The sequence below is a fragment of the Mytilus californianus genome, unplaced genomic scaffold, assembly GCF_021869535.1.
Source record: "Mytilus californianus isolate M0D057914Y unplaced genomic scaffold, xbMytCali1.0.p SCAF_10, whole genome shotgun sequence".
In the NCBI taxonomy this organism is placed as follows: Eukaryota; Metazoa; Mollusca; class Bivalvia; order Mytilida; family Mytilidae; genus Mytilus; species Mytilus californianus.
In genome coordinates, this window is record NW_026262582.1 from 55,340,416 (window position 1) to 55,361,134 (window position 20,719).

The following is a 20,719-nucleotide window of genomic DNA, read 5'->3' on the forward strand; positions in this document are numbered from 1 at the left end:
AAATTCGATTGGAATTATCAATTCTGAAGTGCCTCTTCCTGAACATCAGCAATATGTGCTGAAGTCGTCAAAGTGTGTTGAAAAATTGAAACTTTATGTAAACAAATTGGAAGTTCAGAGCGGTAAAGTGGCCAGTGCACTTGGAGAAGAAGAAACAGAAGAAATTGAAAATGTAGTAGAAGAGGATTGTCAACTGTGCTCTGAGGCTACGGATTGTTATTTGGATTTGGAGCAATACAAAGAAAGGTTAGTTGAATTTATCAAACAGGAAAGTGGTGAAAAATATGAAAATTTCAATCCTATCCAAATAGTTGAACTTCAAAGAGAAATGAAAGATATAGTTGAAACTCAAATGAAACAGCAAAATGAAATATTGATTAGACAACAAAGGAAAGAAAACGATGAGTCATTTGTGAAACTGCCAAAGATAGATATTATTTCATTTTATGGTGACAAAATCAAATGGATAGAATTCTGGGATTCTTTTGAAAGCACTATACACAAGAACAAAAAGCTTTCGAAGGTTGAGAAATTCAATTTTTTGAAAAGTAAACTTGGTGGTGAAGCGAAACAAGCAATATCAGGTTTAAACTTGTCAAATGATAATTACGAAGTTGCAGTTTCAATTTTGCAAGAAAGATTTGGAAACATTCAGGTTGTTATTGATTTACATTATAATGAGATGATTAATTTAGAATCGGCGTCAAACAAAACTTCTTCTCTAAGAAATTTCTTAAATACATTAAACCGTCATTTACGTAGTTTAGAAGTGCTAAAGCAAAATGTGAGTCAAGACATATTTGTATCTATGGTTAAAAGCAAGTTACCAGAGGAAGTTCTTCTTCAGTTAGAAATTCAAAAGGGATCACAAGAAAAATGGACAGTTATGAGTTTATGTGACAAATTACGTGATTATGTGGTTGCGAGAGAAAAGTCTGATAAAAATGAGACACCCAAAGAATTATCCAACGGAGCGTCCAACGGAGCTTCCAACAAAGCGTTCAACGGAGGACAGAATTTCCGTCCGAAGAATAAACATTGGCAGACAAAAAATTCCAGATATCAAAATGGTAATCGAAATGGTCAATTAGTAAAGTCAGCTGAAGCATTAGTGGCAACTACAGATAATAAACCAAGTAACATATCTTATTTTGACAAATGTAGATATTGTTATCAACAACATTGGAGTGATGAATGCCCAAAGTATCAAAGTATTGAGGAACGCAAACGACAATTAAAAGGAAGTTGTTACAAATGTCTAAAATATGGACATCAATCAGCTGATTGCAAAAGAAACAAAATATGCATCCATTGTAATGAAAGAGATTCTCACCATAGAAGTTTATGTCCGAAGAAATTCAAATTGAAATTAACTAGTGTTCATTTGTCAGAAGAATATAGTGGTAATTTCACAGAAGAATGTGTCAATGGTATAGACTTAAACGCTTATTCTGATGAAGGATGTGAAGTTGTTCATGAAAATGTGTTTATTTCATCTAGTGAAATGGTTTTGATGCAAACAGCAAAAACTAAAATTGGGAATCCTACTAATTCTATGCAACAAGAAACAAGAATTTTATTTGATTCTGGATCACAGAGGACGTATATTTCCCAGAAACTGGCCACCAAACTCAAACTGAAAGGTGAAAAAGAAGAAGAAATAAAACTTGTAACATTCGGCAGTGATAAACCGAAAATTGTGAAGACATCTTCAACAAAATTGAACATCAAACTTAACAACGGGAAATTTTTCAGTATTGTTGCCAATATTGTGCCAGTCATTAGTGGGAGTGTTCAAAGGAAAAGAATTGATATTTCATCTGTGGAACATTTAAAACATTTCGTAAAGGATGTGGAAGTAGCCGACGATATTCCATTACGGAGTGAGTCTTCTGCAGTGGAATTGTTAATTGGCAATGATTATTATTTGGATTTGATATTGTCTCAGAGAATAGAAATACAACTTGTTGGCATCAAAATTAGGATGGATATTGACAGGAAGATCACGGAAAATGGATGACGAAAAAACTGAAACTGGATTGCTGATCCTTTCAAATACAGGTGTTATGACGATGACAAACCATAATACAACTGATTCTTCGGTTTCTGTAATACCAGACATTACAGACCTTTGGAATTTAGATTCGATAGGAATTACTAGACAGATTGAAGGTATTTTGTTAAATGGCCATGGAAAGAAGAAAATTATGAACTACCAGTGAATAGAGAACTTGCCATGGGTCGATTGAAGTCGTGTGTTGCGCGAATGCGAAATAAACCAGAGTTGATGACTCAATATAATTCAGTTATCCAAGATCAGTTAAAGAAAGGTATAATCGAATTGGTAGACGAGAAGAAAGTTGATGGAAGAAAACATTTTATTCCACACCACGCAGTTATAACTCCACAAAAATCGACAACTAAGCTGAGAATAGTGTATGATGCTTCTGCTAAGATGAACAAGGATGTCAACAGCTTAAATGAGTGTCTATATCGTGGTCCAGTTATGCTTCGCAATCTCTGTGGTATATTACTAGTAATAAGATTCAGGCTTCACAGAATAGCTCTTGTTGCAGATATTGAGAAGGCATTTCTTCAAGTCGGGCTTCAAAACAGCGATCGAGATGTAACTAGATTTTTATGGTTAAAAGATAGTGAGAATTTTTCATTAAATAATGAAAATATTCAGGAATTTCGTTTTTGCCGTGTTCCCTTTGGTGTAATATCTAGTCCATTCCTTCTTGCAGCTACCATTGACAGTCATCCTAACAAGTATAATACGCCTACAGCAGAGCTAATTAGAAATAACATTTATGTGGATAATCTCATTACTGGTACAAATACCGTAACAGATGCTTTGACACATTACTCAGAATCAAAACAAATATTTAAGGATGCTTCAATGAATCTACGAGAATGGATTTCGAATAGCCAGTCAGTGAATGATTTCCTTCTACCTGAAGACAAGCCAAAGGTGAATCAAACCAAAGTTCTTGGACATCTGTGGAATATTGAAAATGATACAATATCTGTGAAACATTCTCAGTCCTCTATCAACTCAGGAAACATAACAAAACGGAAGACATTAAAGGAAATATCAGAAGTGTTCGATCCGCTAGGATTATTTTCTCCTATTCTTATAAGTGGTAAAATATTTCTTCAGGATTTGTGGAAGAAACACTTACGTTGGGATGAAGAATTACAAGGAACAGACTCATTAAAATGGGGTTCTATTCAAACAGAACTACAAAAGGTGTTCGAATCCCAAATTTCAAGAAGTATTGGTTTTATGACTGGGGAAGATAAAGTTCAATATAGGCTTTTATGTTTTTGTGATGCCTCTGGGAGTGCGTATGCGACTGTTATATATTTGCATCAAACTGGTTCGAAATATAGTAAGTGTGATCTAATATTTTCAAAATCAAGGTTAGCTCCAGTAAAAGGGATGACTATTCCGAGGCTGGAATTGATGGGTGTTTTGATAGGTGTCAGGTGTTTAGCATTCGTTAAAAGTGAATTAAATGTACCCATTGAAACGATATATCTTTGGACAGACTCGCAGTGTGTTTTAACGTGGATTTCGACAAAAAAGGACCTTGGTGTATTTGTGAAAAATCGAATAACGGAAATCAAAAATCATAAAGATGTTAGATTCTTGTATGTTTCCACCAAAGAAAACCCAGCAGACGTTGCAACAAGAGGAACATCGACTAGACAGCTCTGTGACAATAGTCTGTGGTGGCACGGTCCCGAGTGGCTTTTGAATGACATTCATCATTGGAAAATATTCACCTGTGAAGATTTATTAGCTAAAGAAGAATATAAATGTGAGTTGAAAGTAGGAAAGAAAACAACAGAAAGTAGTGCATTGCTCTGTACCAAAGAAATTGAAGAAAATCAGATTGAAACACCGTATGGAATACAGTGCAACAATTTCTCATCGTATTACAAACTTATACGAGTGACAGCATGGGCTGATCGATTCATTTCACGAATTAAGAAAATTTCAGTAAAGACTAGCAAAATCTTGACATGCGAGGAACTAAAAATTGCAGAAGAAAAATGGATTAGATTTGTACAAAGGAGGAATTATTCAGATATTTTTAGTGCAATATGTGAAAACAAAACAAACAACCTACGAAATCAACTTGGGCTTTTCATATCTGATGATGGTTTTTTTACTTTGTAAAGGGAGATTCGAAAATGCAGATCTGAGTGAAGCAGCTAGAATACCGATTCTTCTTCCGCGTGGGGAGGACTTCACGCGTTTGATCATTGAAAGAATACATAAAGACCTCTTTCATAGTGGTGTATCACAAACTCTCAGTAAAATAAGACACAAGTACTGGATCCCACAAGGTCGTTCCACAGTTAGACAAGTTTTACGACATTGCTTGGTATGTCGCAAGTTTGAAGGTGGACCTTACCGAATGCCTAAGATGCCCCCATATCCAAGATCTAGAGTATCACAATCCATTCCATTTGCAAGTACTGGCCTAGATTATCTAGGACCGATCTATGTAAAATTTGATGGCGAGAACAAGAAAAGATGGGTATGTTTGTTTACCTGTTTTGTTACACGTGCTATACATTTAGAATTGTTGAATGATATGACAACTGAAGAATTTTTGTACGCATTTAGAAGATTCGTATCAATTCGAGGTGCTCCATGCAATATTCTAAGTGATAATGCAGCCCAGTTCAAGTTAGGTAGTGCAACTTTAGATTTAGTTTGGAAGAAAGTGATTAAAAGTGATGACGTTCAAAACTATGTGTCTAATGCTGGCATTCGCTGGACGTTTATAACGGAATTAGCACCATGGATGGGAGGTTTTTACGAAAGGCTTGTTGGAGTGGTAAAACGTTCTTTGCGAAAAGTTCTGAAAGGAAGGTTAGTCAGCGACGTTCAACTACTAACAGTTATTAAAGAAACTGAAGCAATTGTTAATGCCAGACCATTAATTTACATAGGGGATGATGTGAATTCAAATATTAATCTCACGCCAAGCCACTTTCTCACATTGAACCCAAATATTGGTATTCCAGAAATTGAATATGATATAAATGACCAAAGTTACTCACCTGTTGAAAGTTCAACTGACAAATTACTTAAAATGTGGAAAAAAGGACAAAAACTTTTGGATTCGTTTTGGACAATGTGGAGGGATGAATATTTATAAAGTTTGAGAGAAAGAACTCAGACCAAGTTAAAGTGTGGTAGAGTGAAATCACCATATGCTCCAATCGTTGGAGATGTTGTCTTAATTAAAGACAACCTTCCAAGAGAAGTGTGGAAATTAGGAAGACTAGTACAGTTAATTCATAGTAATGATGGTGAGATTAGATCAGCGAAAGTAGTTCTTTCATCAAGAAAAGTTATTAGTCGTCCGCTGAATTTATTATACCCTTTGGAAATTGAAGAAAAACCAGAGTTGGAGGAGGAGAATACGTCTCACAGTGAATCTGCTGAAACGAGACCTGTAAGGAAGTCTGCTGAAAAGGCTAGACGTAATATCAAAGATTTTTACGGGGAATAATAGTTTGATTTCGGGAGAGTGTATATAATTTAACATTGTAAATAATTGTAACAAGACTGAACTAGAGGAGTCATTTTTTAAATTATTGATTATATACTATCGAAGACATTTAAATTTACCTGTTTGTTTATGTTCTAACGGAGATGTTTAAATACCTCAACGGAGTCGTTTATTTAACGAAAAATGCACGTGAATTTCATGCGCCTTTTCTACATATTCCTATTTAAAGAAAATCATTTTATATAAGATATCTCACGCCATTAATATACCGATATGTTTGGATGCAATTTTTGTTCTCGGGAATACAAGTATAAAAGAAATCTGAATCGACATGTAAAAGTAAATCATTCCAAAATCCATGAACATTGGAATTACACAGAAGATGGATGTTTTGCAAAATTCATTCGTAAGGAATACCTGTTTAGACATTTGTGTTCTATACATCAACTTCCAAAACTTGATGCCAGACGAAAAGCTATAGAGGCCAATAGAGGAGATATTGAAACACCAAAAAAACAATACTACGAAGACATAAGCGATGACGATACAATTCTAGATTTGTTACAAGACCTAAATGATATTCAAGATGATAGTGGGGAAGATTTTAATATTGATGAATTCTTATCAAGTGATGAAAGTGAAAATGTAATTCATGATGAAAATAATAATATATGTGAAAATTTCAATTTTGATGATTGTTTTTCAAGTACGGAAATTGAAGGATTGATGGAAACGAAGACACCATACGAAGACGTTTCATCTCCTGATACTTTTGAACACAGTGTCGAAAATAATAGTACAGATAATGAAGTAATTGTGATAAGTGATGAAGAATGCCGTGACAATCCTGAAACTGCTGTAGAGATTTCACATGTTACAACCAAAACACAAACAATTGTATTAAAATTTTCTAGGACTGTTTCTTATATCAATGGAGATGAAGTTTTTTCTAAAATCGAAACAGAACAACAATATTCTGAACATTATAATTAAAAACCAGATTTCTTGTCGGGAGTGTCGCGAACCGCGATTTATTTTCTTTTCATCTTTTGAATGTGCTCCATATTTATTATTATGTAACTTAGGGATCCGTTCATTATATTCATAACTCCGTTTATTGTCTATTATTTATGTAATTTAATGATCCGTTCATTGTATTCATAACTCCGTTAATTGTCTATTATTTATGTAATTTATTCACATGACATATCGTCAACGGAGAAACGGAGTTGTATTGTGTATAAAAGAAATAGATTTGTAATTTGAAGGTTAGAGTAAAATAAATGTTACATAGTGATTCTGAGTTGTGTCTTAAATAATTCCAATGATTGTGTTGACAAGGACTTATGCAACAGTCCCCTAGATCATACTCCAGTGACTTTGAATGAATTAACAATTTTCAATGTTAAGTTTTCTGCTTAAGTCAGTTTGATAAGAACTACTTGTGATAGATCAATGATATGTTGTTTAAAGTTGCATTACTATCAGTACATATTAGTTTGACGATTATTTTCAGGCCCTGCCTACTAGAAAATGGTCAAGCGACTGAATTAATAAATCATGTTGCTGTCCATCAGATTGTCTTTTTTTGAATTTTATGCCGACAGGCAAGACATATCTCTGTGTCAACATTTTATTATAAGATATCTTATAAACTTTTTAACATATCTTATAAACTTTATAACATATCTTATAAAATTTATAAGATAAGATATCTTATAAAGTATATAAAATATCTTATAAGGAAATTTATATGAGATATCATATAAATTATATGAGAGATCTTAACTATATAAGATATCTTATAAACTATATGAGATATCTGATAAGGTTTATCAGATATCTTGAAGTTAGAATAAATAGTAAAACGGCTTGCCATACGTCATAATTGGCACCCGGGGTCAATTATGCTTAATTTCTCAAAGCCTTCGACGTCAACGAAAATAAAAGTTTCTTCCGGTATGAATGGTACGATATGGTTTTCTGTAAACAAAACGCGCGTCTGTCGTACACAATTTTGATTCTGATAGCTATGATGAGTTATTATTATAGTCCAAACTTTTAGACTAATGTGGGAATTAAATTAAGCCCTGTGGTATCTTCCTACAGTCCAGCCTATTAGACATGTGTTGAAATTGATAGATTCCTGGTGGTAACATCCTACAGTCTAACCTTTTATATATATGTGAAAATAAAATCTTATACTTTATGGTATCCTACTACAGTCCAACCTTTAGACATATGTGGGAATTAAATCATGCCCTATGATATTTTCCTACACTCCAACCTATATGACATATGTGGGAAATAAATAGAGCCATTTGATATCTCTCTTCTGTCCAACCTATCATACACAGGTTAGAATTAAATCATGCCCTGTTGGTAGACTACTATAGTATAACCTTTAAGACTAATTTAGGAGTTAAATCATGCCCCATTGTATCCTTCTACAGTCCAACTTTTCAGACATATGTTGGAATTAATTCATGCCTTATGGTATCCTGTTATAGTCCTACCTTTTAGACTAATTTGGAAATAAATAATGCCCAATATTTACCTCCTACAGTCCAACCTAATAGACATATGTGTGAATAAGATCATGCCTTATGCTATCCTACTATAGTCCAACCTATTAGACATATGTGAGAATTAAATCATGCCCTATGGTATCCTTCTACAGTCCAACCTATTACAATATGTGGGAACTAGATCAAGCCCTTTGGTATCTCTCTTCTGTCCAACCTATCATACACAGGTTAGAATTAAATCATGCCCTGTAGGTATACTACTATAGTCCAACCTTTTAGACTAATTTCGGAGTTAAATCATGCCCCATGGTATCCTCCTACAGTCCAACTTTTTAGACATATGTTGGAATTAATTCATGCCTTATGGTATCCTGTTATAGTCCTACCTTTTAGACTAATTTGGGATTTAAATAATGCCCTATAATAACCTCTTACAGTCCAACCTAATAGACATATGTGTGAATAAGATCATGCCTTATGCTATCCTACTATAGTCCAATCTATTAGACATATGTGGGAATTAAATCATGCTTGATGGTTAAATCATGCCCTTTTGGTATACTTCTACAGTTCAATCTTTTTGACTAATTTGGGAGTTAAATCATGCTCTTTGGTATCATCCTACAGTCCAACCTATAAGACATATGTATGAATTAAATCATGGCTAATGGTATCCTCCTGTAGTCCAACCTTTTACGAAATATGTTGGAATTAATTCATGCCCTATTGTATCCTCCTAAAAAGCAAACTATTGGACATATGTTGGAATCAAATCATGTCCTATGGTATCCTCCTACAATCCAACTTTTTAGACATATGTTGGAATTAATTCATGCCTGATGGTATCCTGTTATAGTCCTACATTTTAGACTAATTTGGGAATTAAATAATGCCCTATAATTACCTCTTAAAGTCCAACTTAATAAACATATGTGTGAATAAGATCATGCCTTATGCTATCCTACTATAGTCCAATCTATTAGACATATGTGGGAATTAAATCATGCTTGATGGTTAAATCACGCCCTTTTGGTACTAGTATACTACTACAGTCCAATTTTTTGACTAATTTGGGAGTTAAATCATGCTCTTTGGTATCATCCTACAGTCCAACCTATAAAACATATGTATAAATTAAATCATGGCTAATGGTATCCTCCTGTAGTCCAACCTTTTACGAAATATGTGGGAATTAATTCATGCCCTATTGTTTCCTCCTAAAAAGCAAACTATTGGACATATATTGGAATCAAATCATGTCCTATGGTAGCCTCCTACAGTCTAACTTTTCAGACATATGTGGGAATTGAATCATGCCTAATGGTTTCATCCTACAGTCTGTAACCTATAAGATATATGTGGGAATTAAATCATGCTTTATTGTATCCTACTTTAGTCCAACTTATAAATTAAATAATGCCCTATAATATTGTCCTACAGTCAAATCTATTAGACATATGAGGGAATTGAATCATGCCTGATGGTATCATCCTACAGTCTGAAACCAATTAGATATATGTGGGAATTAAATCATGCTTTATAGTATCCTACTTTAGTCCAACCTTTAAATTAAATCATATCCTATAATATTGTCCTACGGTCCAACCTATTAGACATATGTGGGAATTTAATCGAGCCCTTTGGTATCTCTCTACTGTCCAACCTATCATACACATGTGAGAATTAAATCATGCCCTGTTGGTAGCTTTCTACAGTCCAACCTATTCAACATATGTATGATTTAAATTATGCCTAATAGTATCCTACTGTAGTCCAACCTTTAAGACATATGTAGGAATTAAATCATGCCCTATGGTACTCTACTACAGTCCAAACTATTAGATAAATGTGAGAATTAAATCATGCCCCGGTATGGTATACTCCTACAGTCCAACCTAATAGACAAATGTGAATAAGATCATACCTGCTATAATACTTTAGTCCAATCTATTAAACATATGTGAGAATTACATTATGCCCTATTGCATCCTTCTACAGTCCAACCTATTAGACATATATGGGATCTAAATCGAGCCCTTTGGTATCTCTCTACTGTCCAACCTATCATACATGTGTCAGATTTAAATCATGCCTAATGGTAATTGTAGTCCAAACTATTAGATAAATGTGAAAATTAAATCATGCCCATTAGTATACTCCTACATTCCAACCTATTAGACGTTTTTGCAAATTGATAGATGACTGGTGGTTGCATCCTACAGTCTAACCATTTATATATATTTGGGAATAAAATCATATACTTTATGGTATCCTACTATAGTCCAACCTTTAGACATATGTGGGAATTAAATCATGCACTATGATATTGTCCTACACTCCAACCTATATGACATATGTGGGAATTAAATAGAGCCATTTGATATCTCTCTACAGTCCAACCCTTTATACACATGTGAGAATTAAATCGGACCCTTTCGGTATACTACTATAGTTTAACCTTTAAGACTAATTTCGGAGTTAAATCATGCCACATGGTATCCTCCTACAGTCCAACTTTTTAGACATATGTTGGAAATAATTCATGCCTTATGGTATCCTGTTATAGTCCTACCTTTTAGACTAATTTGGAAATAAATAATGCCCTATATTGACCTCCTACTATAGTCCAATCTGTTAGACATATATGAGAATTAAATCATGCCTTATGCTATCCTACTATAGTCCAATCTGTTAAACATATGTGAGATTTAAATCATGCCTAATGGTAATTGTAGTCCAAACTATTAGATAAATGTGAGAATTAAATCATGCCCTATGGTATCCCCCTACAGTCCAACTTTTTAGACATAAGTTGAAATTAATTCATGCCTGATGGTATCCTGTTATAGTCCTACATTTTAGACTAATTTGGGAATTAAGTAATGCCCTATAATAACCTCTTACAGTCCAACCTAATAGACATATGTGTGAATAAGATCATGCCTTATGCTATCCTACTATAGTCCAATCTATTAGACATATGTGGGAATTAAATCATGCTTGATGGTTAAATCACGCCCTTTTGGTACTAGTATACTACTACAGTCCAATCTTTTTGACTAATTTCGGAGTTAAATCATGCTCTTTGGTATCATCCTACAGTCCAACCTATAAGACATATGCATGAATTAAATCATGGCTAATGGTATCCTACTGTAGTCCAACCTTTTAAGAAATATGTGGAAATTAATTCATGCCCTATTGTATCCTCCTAAAAAGCAAACTATTGGACATATGTCGGAATCAAATCATGTCCTATGGTAGCCTCCTACAGTCTAACTCTTCAGACATATGTGGGAATTGAATCATGCCTTATTGTTTCGTCCTACAGTCTGTAACCTATAAGATATATGTGGGAATTAAATCATGCTTTATTGTATCCTACTTTAGTCCAACTTATAAATTAAATAATGCCCTATAACATTGTCCTACAGTCAAATCTATTAGACATATGAGGGAATTGAATCATGCCTGATGGTATCATCCTACAGTCTGAAACCTATTAGATATATGTGGGAATTAAATCATGCTTTATAGTATCCTACTTTAGTCCAACCTTTAAATTAAATCATATCCTATAATATTGTCCTACGGTCCAACCTATTAGACATATGTGGAAATTTAATCGAGCCCTTTGGTATCTCTCTACTGTCCAACCTATCATACACATGTGAGAATTAAATCATGCCCTGTTGGTAGACTTCTACAGTCCAACCTATTCGACATATGTATGATTTAAATTATGCCTAATAGTATCCTACTGTAGTCCAACCTTTAAGACATATGTCGGAATTAAATCATGCCCTATGGTACTCTACTACAGTCCAAACTATTAGATAAATGTGAGAATTAAAGCATGCCCCATTATGGTATACTCCTACAGTCCAACCTATTAGACATATATGCGATCTAAATCGAACCCTTTGGTATCTCTCTACTGTCCAACCTATCATACATGTGTTAGATTTAAATCATGCCTAATGGTAACTGAAGTCCAAACTATTAAATAAATGTGAGAATTAAATCATGCCCTGGTGGTATCTTCCCACAGTCCAACCTATCATACATATGTTAGATTTAAATCATGCCTAATGGTATCCTACCGTAGTCCAAACTATAAGATAAATGTGAGAATTAAATCATGCCCATTGGTATACTCCTACAGTCCAACCTATTAGACATATTTGCAAATTGATAGATGTCTGGTGGTAACATCCTACAGTCTAACCATTTATATATATTTGGGAATAAAATCATATACTTTTTGGTATCCTATTATAGTCCAACCTTTAGACATATGTGGGAATTAAATCATGCACTATGATATTGTCCTACACTCCAACCTGTATGACATATGTGGGAATTAAATAGAGCCAATTGATATCTCTCTACAGTCCAACCTTTTATACGCATGTGAGAATTAAATCGGACCCTTTCGGTATACTACTATAGTTTAACCTTTAAGACTAATTTCGGAGTTAAATCATGCCCCATGGTATCCTCCTTCAGTCCAACTTTTTAGACATATGTTGGAAATAATTCATGCCTTATGGTATCCTGTTATAGTCCTACCTTTTAGAATAATTTGGAAATAAATAATGCCCTATATTGACCTTCTTCTATAGTCCAATCTGTTAGACATATATGTGAATTAAATCATGCCCTATGGTATCATCCTACAGTCCAACTTTTTAGACATATGTTGGAATTAATTCATGTCTGATGGTATCCTGTTATAGTCCTACATTTTAGACTAATTTGGGAATAAAATAATGCCCTATAATTACCTCTTACAGTCCAACCTAATAAACATATGTGTGAATAAGATCATGCCTTATGCTATCCTACTATAGTCCAATCTATTAGACATATGTGGGAATTAAATCATGCTTGATGGTTAAATCACGCCCTTTTGGTACTAGTATACTACTACAGTCCAATCTTTTTGACTAATTTGGGAGTTAAATCATGCTCTTTAGTATTATCCTACAGTCCAACCTATAAGACATATGTATGAATTAAATCATGGCTAATGGTATCCTACTGTAGTCCAACCTTTTAAGAAATATGTGGGAATTAATTCATGCCCTATTGTATCCTCCTAAAAAGCAAACTATTGGAAATATGTTGGAATCAAATCATGTCCTATGGTAGCCTCCTACAGTCTATCTTTTCAGACATATGTGGGAATTGAATCATGCCTAATGGTTTCATCCTACAGTCTGTAACCTATAAGATATATGTGAGAATTAAATCATGCTTTATTGTATCCTACTTTAGTCCAACTTATAAATTAAATAATGCCCTATAATATTGTCCTACAGTCCAATCTATTAGACATATGAGGGAATTGAATCATGCCTGATTGTATCATCCTACAGTCTGAAACCTATTAGATAGATGTGGGAATTAAATCATGCTTTATATAGTATCTTACTTTAGTCCAACCTTTAAATTAAATCATATCCTATAATATTGTCCTACGGTCCAACCTATTAGACATATGTGGGAATTTAATCGAGCACTTTGGTATCTCTCTACTGTCCAACCTATCATACAAATGTGAGAATTAAATCATGCCCTGTTGGTAGCTTTCTACAGTCCAACCTATTCGACATATGTATGATTTAAATTATGCCTAATAGTATCCTACTGTAGTCCAACCTTAAAGACATATGTGGGAATTAAATCATGCCCTATGGTACTCTACTACAGTCCAAACTATTAGATAAATGTTAGAATTAAATCATGCCCCGGCATGGTATACTCCTACAGTCCAACCTAACAGACAAGTGTGAATAAGATCATACCTGCTATAATACTTAAGTCCTATCTATTAAACATATGTGAGAATTACATCATGCCTAATTGTATCCTTCTATAGTTCAACCTATTAGAAATATATGGGATCTAAATCGAGCCCTTTGGTATCTCACTACTGTCCGACCTATCATACATGTGTTATATTTAAATCATGCCTAATGGTAATTGTAGTCCAAACTATTAGATAGATGTGAGAATTAAATCATGCCCTGGTGGTATCCTCCCACAGTCCAACCTATCATACATATGTTAGATTTAAATCATGCCTAATGGTATCCTACTGTAATCCAAACTATTAGACATATGTGAGAATTAAATCATGCCCATTGGTATACTCCTACAGTCCAACTTATTAGACATATTTGCAAACTGATAGATGCCTGGTGGTAACATCCTACAGTCTAACCATTTATATATATTTGGGAATAAAATCATATCCTTTATGGTATCCTACTATAGTCCAACCTTTAGACATATGTGGGAATTAAATAGAGCCATTTGATATCTCTCTACAGTCCAACCTTTTATACGCATGTGAGAATTAAATCGGACCCTTTCGGTATACTACTATAGTATAACCTTTAAGACTAATTTCGGAGTTAAATCATGCCCCATGGTATCCTCCTACAGTCCAACTTTTTAGACATATGTTGGAAATAATTCATGCCTTATATTGACCTTCTTCTATAGTCCAATCTGTTAGACATATATGTGAATTAAATCATGCCCCGGTATGGTATACTCCTACAGCCCAACCTAATAGACAAGTGTGAATAAGATCATACCTGCTATAATACTTTAGTCCAATCTATTAAACATATGTAAGAATTACATCATGCCCTATTGCATCCTTCTACAGTCCAACCTATTAGACATATATGGGATCTAAATCGAGCCCTTTGGCATCTCTCTACTGTCCAACCTATCATACATGTGTTAGATTTAAATCATACCTAATGGTAATTGTAGTCCAAACTATTAGATAAATGTGAGAATTAAATCATGCCCTATGGTATCCCCCTACAGTCCAACTTTTTAGACTTTAGACATAAGTTGAAATTAATTCATGCCTGATGGTATCCTGTTATAGTCCAATCTTTTTGACTACTTTGGGAGTTAAATCATGCTCTTTGGTATCATCCTACAGTCCAACCTATAAGACATATGTATGAATTAAATCATGGCTAATGGTATCCTCCTGTAGTCCAACCTTTTACGAAATATGTTGGAATTAATTCATGCCCTATTGTATCCTCCTAAAAAGCAAACTATTGGACATATGTTGGAATCAAATCATGTCCTATGGTATCCTCCTACAATCCAACTTTTTAGACATATGTTGGAATTAATTCATGCCTGATGGTATCCTGTTATAGTCCTACATTTTAGACTAATTTGGGAATTAAATAATGCCCTATAATTACCTCTTACAGTCCAACTTAATAAACATATGTGTGAATAAGATCATGCCTTATGCTATCCTACTATAGTCCAATCTATTAGACATATGTGGGAATTAAATCATGCATGATGGTTAAATCACGCCCTTTTGGTACTAGTATACTACTACAGTCCAATTTTTTGACTAATTTGGGAGTTAAATCATGCTCTTTGGTATCATCCTACAGTCCAACCTATAAAACATATGTATAAATTAAATCATGGCTAATGGTATCCTCCTGTAGTCCAACCTTTTACGAAATATGTGGGAATTAATTCATGCCCTATTGTATCCTCCTAAAAAGCAAACTATTGGACATATATTGGAATCAAATCATGTCCTATGGTAGCCTCCTACAGTCTAACTTTTCAGACATATGTGGGAATTGAATCATGCCTAATGGTTTCATCCTACAGTCTGTAACCTATAAGATATATGTGGGAATTAAATCATGCTTTATTGTATCCTACTTTAGTCCAACTTATAAATTAAATAATGCCCTATAATATTGTCCTACAGTCAAATCTATTAGACATATGAGGGAATTGAATCATGCCTGATGGTATCATCCTACAGTCTGAAACCAATTAGATATATGTGGGAATTAAATCATGCTTTATAGTATCCTACTTTAGTCCAACCTTTAAATTAAATCATATCCTATAATATTGTCCTACGGTCCAACCTATTAGACATATGTGGGAATTTAATCGAGCCCTTTGGTATCTCTCTACTGTCCAACCTATCATACACATGTGAGAATTAAATCATGCCCTGTTGGTAGCTTTCTACAGTCCAACCTATTCAACATATGTATGATTTAAATTATGCCTAATAGTATCCTACTGTAGTCCAACTTTTAAGACATATGTAGGAATTAAATCATGCCCTATGGCACTCTACTACAGTCCAAACTATTAGATAAATGTGAGAATGAAATCATGCCCCGGTATGGTATACTCCTACAGTCCAACCTAATAGACAAGTGTGAATAAGATCATACCTGCTATAATACTTTAGTCCAATCTATTAAACATATGTGAGAATTACATTATGCCCTATTGCATCCTTCTACAGTCCAACCTATTAGACATATATGGGATCTAAATCGAGCCCTTTGGTATCTCTCTACTGTCCAACCTATCATACATGTGTCAGATTTAAATCATGCCTAATGGTAATTGTAGTCCAAACTATTAGATAAATGTGAAAATTAAATCATGCCCATTGGTATACTCCTACATTCCAACCTATTAGACGTTTTTGCAAATTGATAGATGACTGGTGGTTGCATCCTACAGTCTAACCATTTATATATATTTGGGAATAAAATCATATACTTTATGGTATCCTACTATAGTCCAACCTTTAGACATATGTGGGAATTAAATCATGCACTATGATATTGTCCTAGGGCGTGTTTTTTTGTTCTTCAGTAGTGAGCCAGAAGAGGTCCATTTCTGTTTTTTTGCATTGGGAAGATCTTCTGGCTCTCTTCTGCCTCTTCCTTTTAAATAGGTAGTTTAGACGGCAGAGGCACATAACAAACATGGCGTCGATTAGTCTAAATGACTCTAATAAATTTATGAATGCAGATATAATAGAATGTGAGCTGTGTGATAAACGTTTTTATGGTATGGCAGCCTTAGTAGGACATCCATGTAGGGACAATAAGCTGGATCAATATAAGAACTACAAGGACAATAACAGTAAGGGGACGACTATTTGATATTCTCAGGGAGGGGGAGGGTGCAGAAGGATTTTGTGCGGATTTATTATTCATTTTAATCGGCCATTAATCATGCCTATTTTTTCAGCACTTACCTGGCCATCATATTCATATGTGAAATCCTCTTGTCCTCCAACCCACCACAAAACAAATTTATCAAATGTTTTTACCCTCATTTAACACAAGTTTAAATTAATTGATTGTTGGTTGCTTATTTTTAACGTCCAGTGACAAATATTTCATGCATGTTAAGGAAAACACGAGTTTAAAAGTCAGGTATATAATATGAAAATAAGGAGATGTAGTATGATTGCCAATGAGGCAACTATCCACCCAATTTCAAATGAAGTGAATGTAAGCCATTATAGACAACCTTACGGCCTTCAACAATGACAAAAACCCATACCGTATAGTCGGCTATAAAAGACCCCGACATGAAAAATGTGAAACAATTCAAACAAAAAAACTAACGGCCTAATTATATATAACAAAACAATTTACCAAAAATCAAATATGAGTCGACAGACAACCACTGAACTACAGGCTCCTGACTTAGAACAGGCACATAAAGAATATGGCAGGGCTAAACATGTTTTTGAACGCTCAACCCTCCCCGGCTTAAACTGGGACAGTGGTGTAACAGTTCACTATAAGAACAAACTGTAAAAATCAGTTGCAATTAGATTAATCCAAAAGGTCGGTGCGAGACACAAAAAACAACATTAAGACAATAGACACAAAGCACCGAAATAAGAGTATTTGCAGTTAATGAAAGTTTATTCAAAGCTATAATTACAAGTAACACTGAAATAAATCTTGTTCTCCCAGACCATTGTATCAATCAGTACACAACCAACGGATTTAGTCATAAACAGTCTGAGAAACGCCGTGACCTTGTATACCTTGTGGTGGTTGGAAGGTTTTGACCATCGAAATTTTGCAATTGAAATAATGGTAAGGACCACCAGGGAAAAAAGATTTTGAGAACTCTGCAATATATTTATGTAGAAAAATAATCCAGTTTGGTTACTTCAAACATGTTTGGTAGACAAGATGTCTTTTTCGAGCATATACCAGAAAAACATTGACAAATTTTGGTACAGTTTAAGATTATTCCTGAAAATTATATGGTCGGAGCTTTAAGCCGGATTTGTTTACCCAAATTGTGTTAGGAAAGCATAAAGATAAATGTGACGAACACAGCGATTTCTTCCAACTAACTTTCTTTGTTTTTACACTTATTGTATAATTACATCAATGCCAAAGAGCACACTATTACGGTCTATTACAGTCATGTCTACCGACTGAAATGACGTATCTTAATTTTCTAAAAAATCTGCTATATTCGACGGCAAATTGAATTTTTGTTCTATTGCTTCTTCTACAGAATATCTTCAGAAGAGGTCCAGATTCATTTTTTTGAACTCTTCACCAGAAGACATTCTGGAGATGTACAGAAGAGACCAATAAAACACGCCCCTACACTCCAACCTATATGACATATGTGGGAATTAAATAGAGCCATTTGATATCTCTCTACAGTCCAACCCTTTATACACATGTGAGAATTAAATCGGACCCTTTCGGTATTCTACTATAGTTTAACCTTTAAGACTAATTTCGGAGTTAAATCATGCCACATGGTATCCTCCTACTGTCCAACTTTTTAGACATATGTTGGAAATAATTCATGCCTTAATGGTATCCTGTTATAGTCCTACCTTTTAGAATAATTTGGAAATAAATAATGCCCTATATTGACCTTCTTCTATAGTCCAATCTGTTAGACATATATGTGAATTAAATCATGCCCTATGGTATCATCCTACAGTCCAACTTTTTAGACATATGTTGGAATTAATTCATGTCTGATGGTATCCTGTTATAGTCCTACATTTTAGACTAATTTGGGAATAAAATAATGCCCTATAATTACCTCTTACAGTCCAACCTAATAAACATATGTGTGAATAAGATCATGCCTTATGCTATCCTACTATAGTCCAATCTATTAGACATATGTGGGAATTAAATCATGCTTGATGGTTAAATCACGCCCTTTTGGTACTAGTATACTACTACAGTCCAATCTTTTTGACTAATTTGGGAGTTAAATCATGCTCTTTAGTATTATCCTACAGTCCAACCTATAAGACATATGTATGAATTAAATCATGGCTAATGGTATCCTACTGTAGTCCAACCTTTTAAGAAATATGTGGGAATTAATTCATGCCCTATTGTATCCTCCTAAAAAGCAAACTATTGGAAATATGTTGGAATCAAATCATGTCCTATGGTAGCCTCCTACAGTCTATCTTTTCAGACATATGTGGGAATTGAATCATGCCTAATGGTTTCATCCTACAGTCTGTAACCTATAAGATATATGTGAGAATTAAATCATGCTTTATTGTATCCTACTTTAGTCCAACTTATAATTTAAATAATGACCTATAATATTGTCCTACAATTAAATCTATTAGACATATGAGGGAATTGAATCATGCCTGATTGTATCATCCTACAGTCTGAAACCTATTAGATAGATGTGGGAATTAAATCATGCTTTATATAGTATCTTACTTTAGTCCAACCTTTAAATTAAATCATATCCTATAATATTGTCCTACGGTCCAACCTATTAGACATATGTGGGAATTTAATCGAGCACTTTGGTATCTCTCTACTGTCCAACCTATCATACAAATGTGAGAATTAAATCATGCCCTGTTGGTAGCTTTCTACAGTCCAACCTATTCGACATATGTATGATTTAAATTATGCCTAATAGTATCCTACTGTAGTCCAACCTTAAAGACATATGTGGGAATTAAATCAATCCCTATGGTACTCTACTACAGTCCAAACTATTAGATAAATGTTAGAATTAAATCATGCCCCGGCATGGTATACTCCTACAGTCCAACCTAACAGACAAGTGTGAATAAGATCATACCTGCTATAATACTTAAGTCCTATCTATTAAACATATGTGAGAATTACATCATGCCTAATTGTATCCTTCTATAGTTCAACCTATTAGAAATATATGGGATCTAAATCGAGTCCTTTGGTATCTCACTACTGTCCGACCTACCATACATGTGTTAGATTTAAATCATGCCTAATGGTAATTGTAGTCCAAACTATTAGATAGATGTGAGAATTAAATCATGCCCTGGTGGTATCCTCCCACAGTCCAACCTATCATACATATGTTAGATTTAAATCATGCCTAATGGTATCCTACTGTAATCCAAACTATATACTCCTACAGTCCAACTTATTAGACATATTTGCAAACTGATAGATGCCTGGTGGTAACATCCTACAGTCTAACCATTTATATATATTTGGGAATAAAATCATATCCTTTATGGTATCCTACTATAGTCCAACCTTTAGACATATGTGGGAATTAAATAGAGCCATTTGATATCTCTCTACAGTCCAACCTTTTATACGCATGTGAGAATTAAATCGGACCCTTTCGGTATACTACTATAGTATAACCTTTAAGACTAATTTCGGAGTTAAATCATGCCCCATGGTATCCTCCTACAGTCCAACTTTTTAGACATATGTTGGAAATAATTCATGCCTTATATTGACCTTCTTCTATAGTCCAATCTGTTAGACATATATGTGAATTAAATCA

General features: G+C 34.1%; 1 protein-coding gene across 1 annotated transcript; it reads left to right on the plus strand.

Moving 5' to 3' along the window:
- The first annotated feature begins 808 nt into the window (after nucleotides 1–808).
- Nucleotides 809–2,020, plus strand: LOC127718781 (uncharacterized). The gene has a single exon (XM_052224831.1). The coding sequence runs from the start codon at nucleotides 809–811 to the stop codon at nucleotides 2,018–2,020; it is 1,212 nt and encodes a 403-aa protein (XP_052080791.1).
- The last annotated feature ends 18,699 nt before the right edge of the window (nucleotides 2,021–20,719 follow it).

What these genes read in the sequence shown, in the direction of transcription:
- LOC127718781 (XM_052224831.1), top strand. Translation starts at nt 809, where the DNA reads ATGGTTAAAAGCAAGTTACCAGAGGAAGTTCTTCTTCAGTTAGAAATT.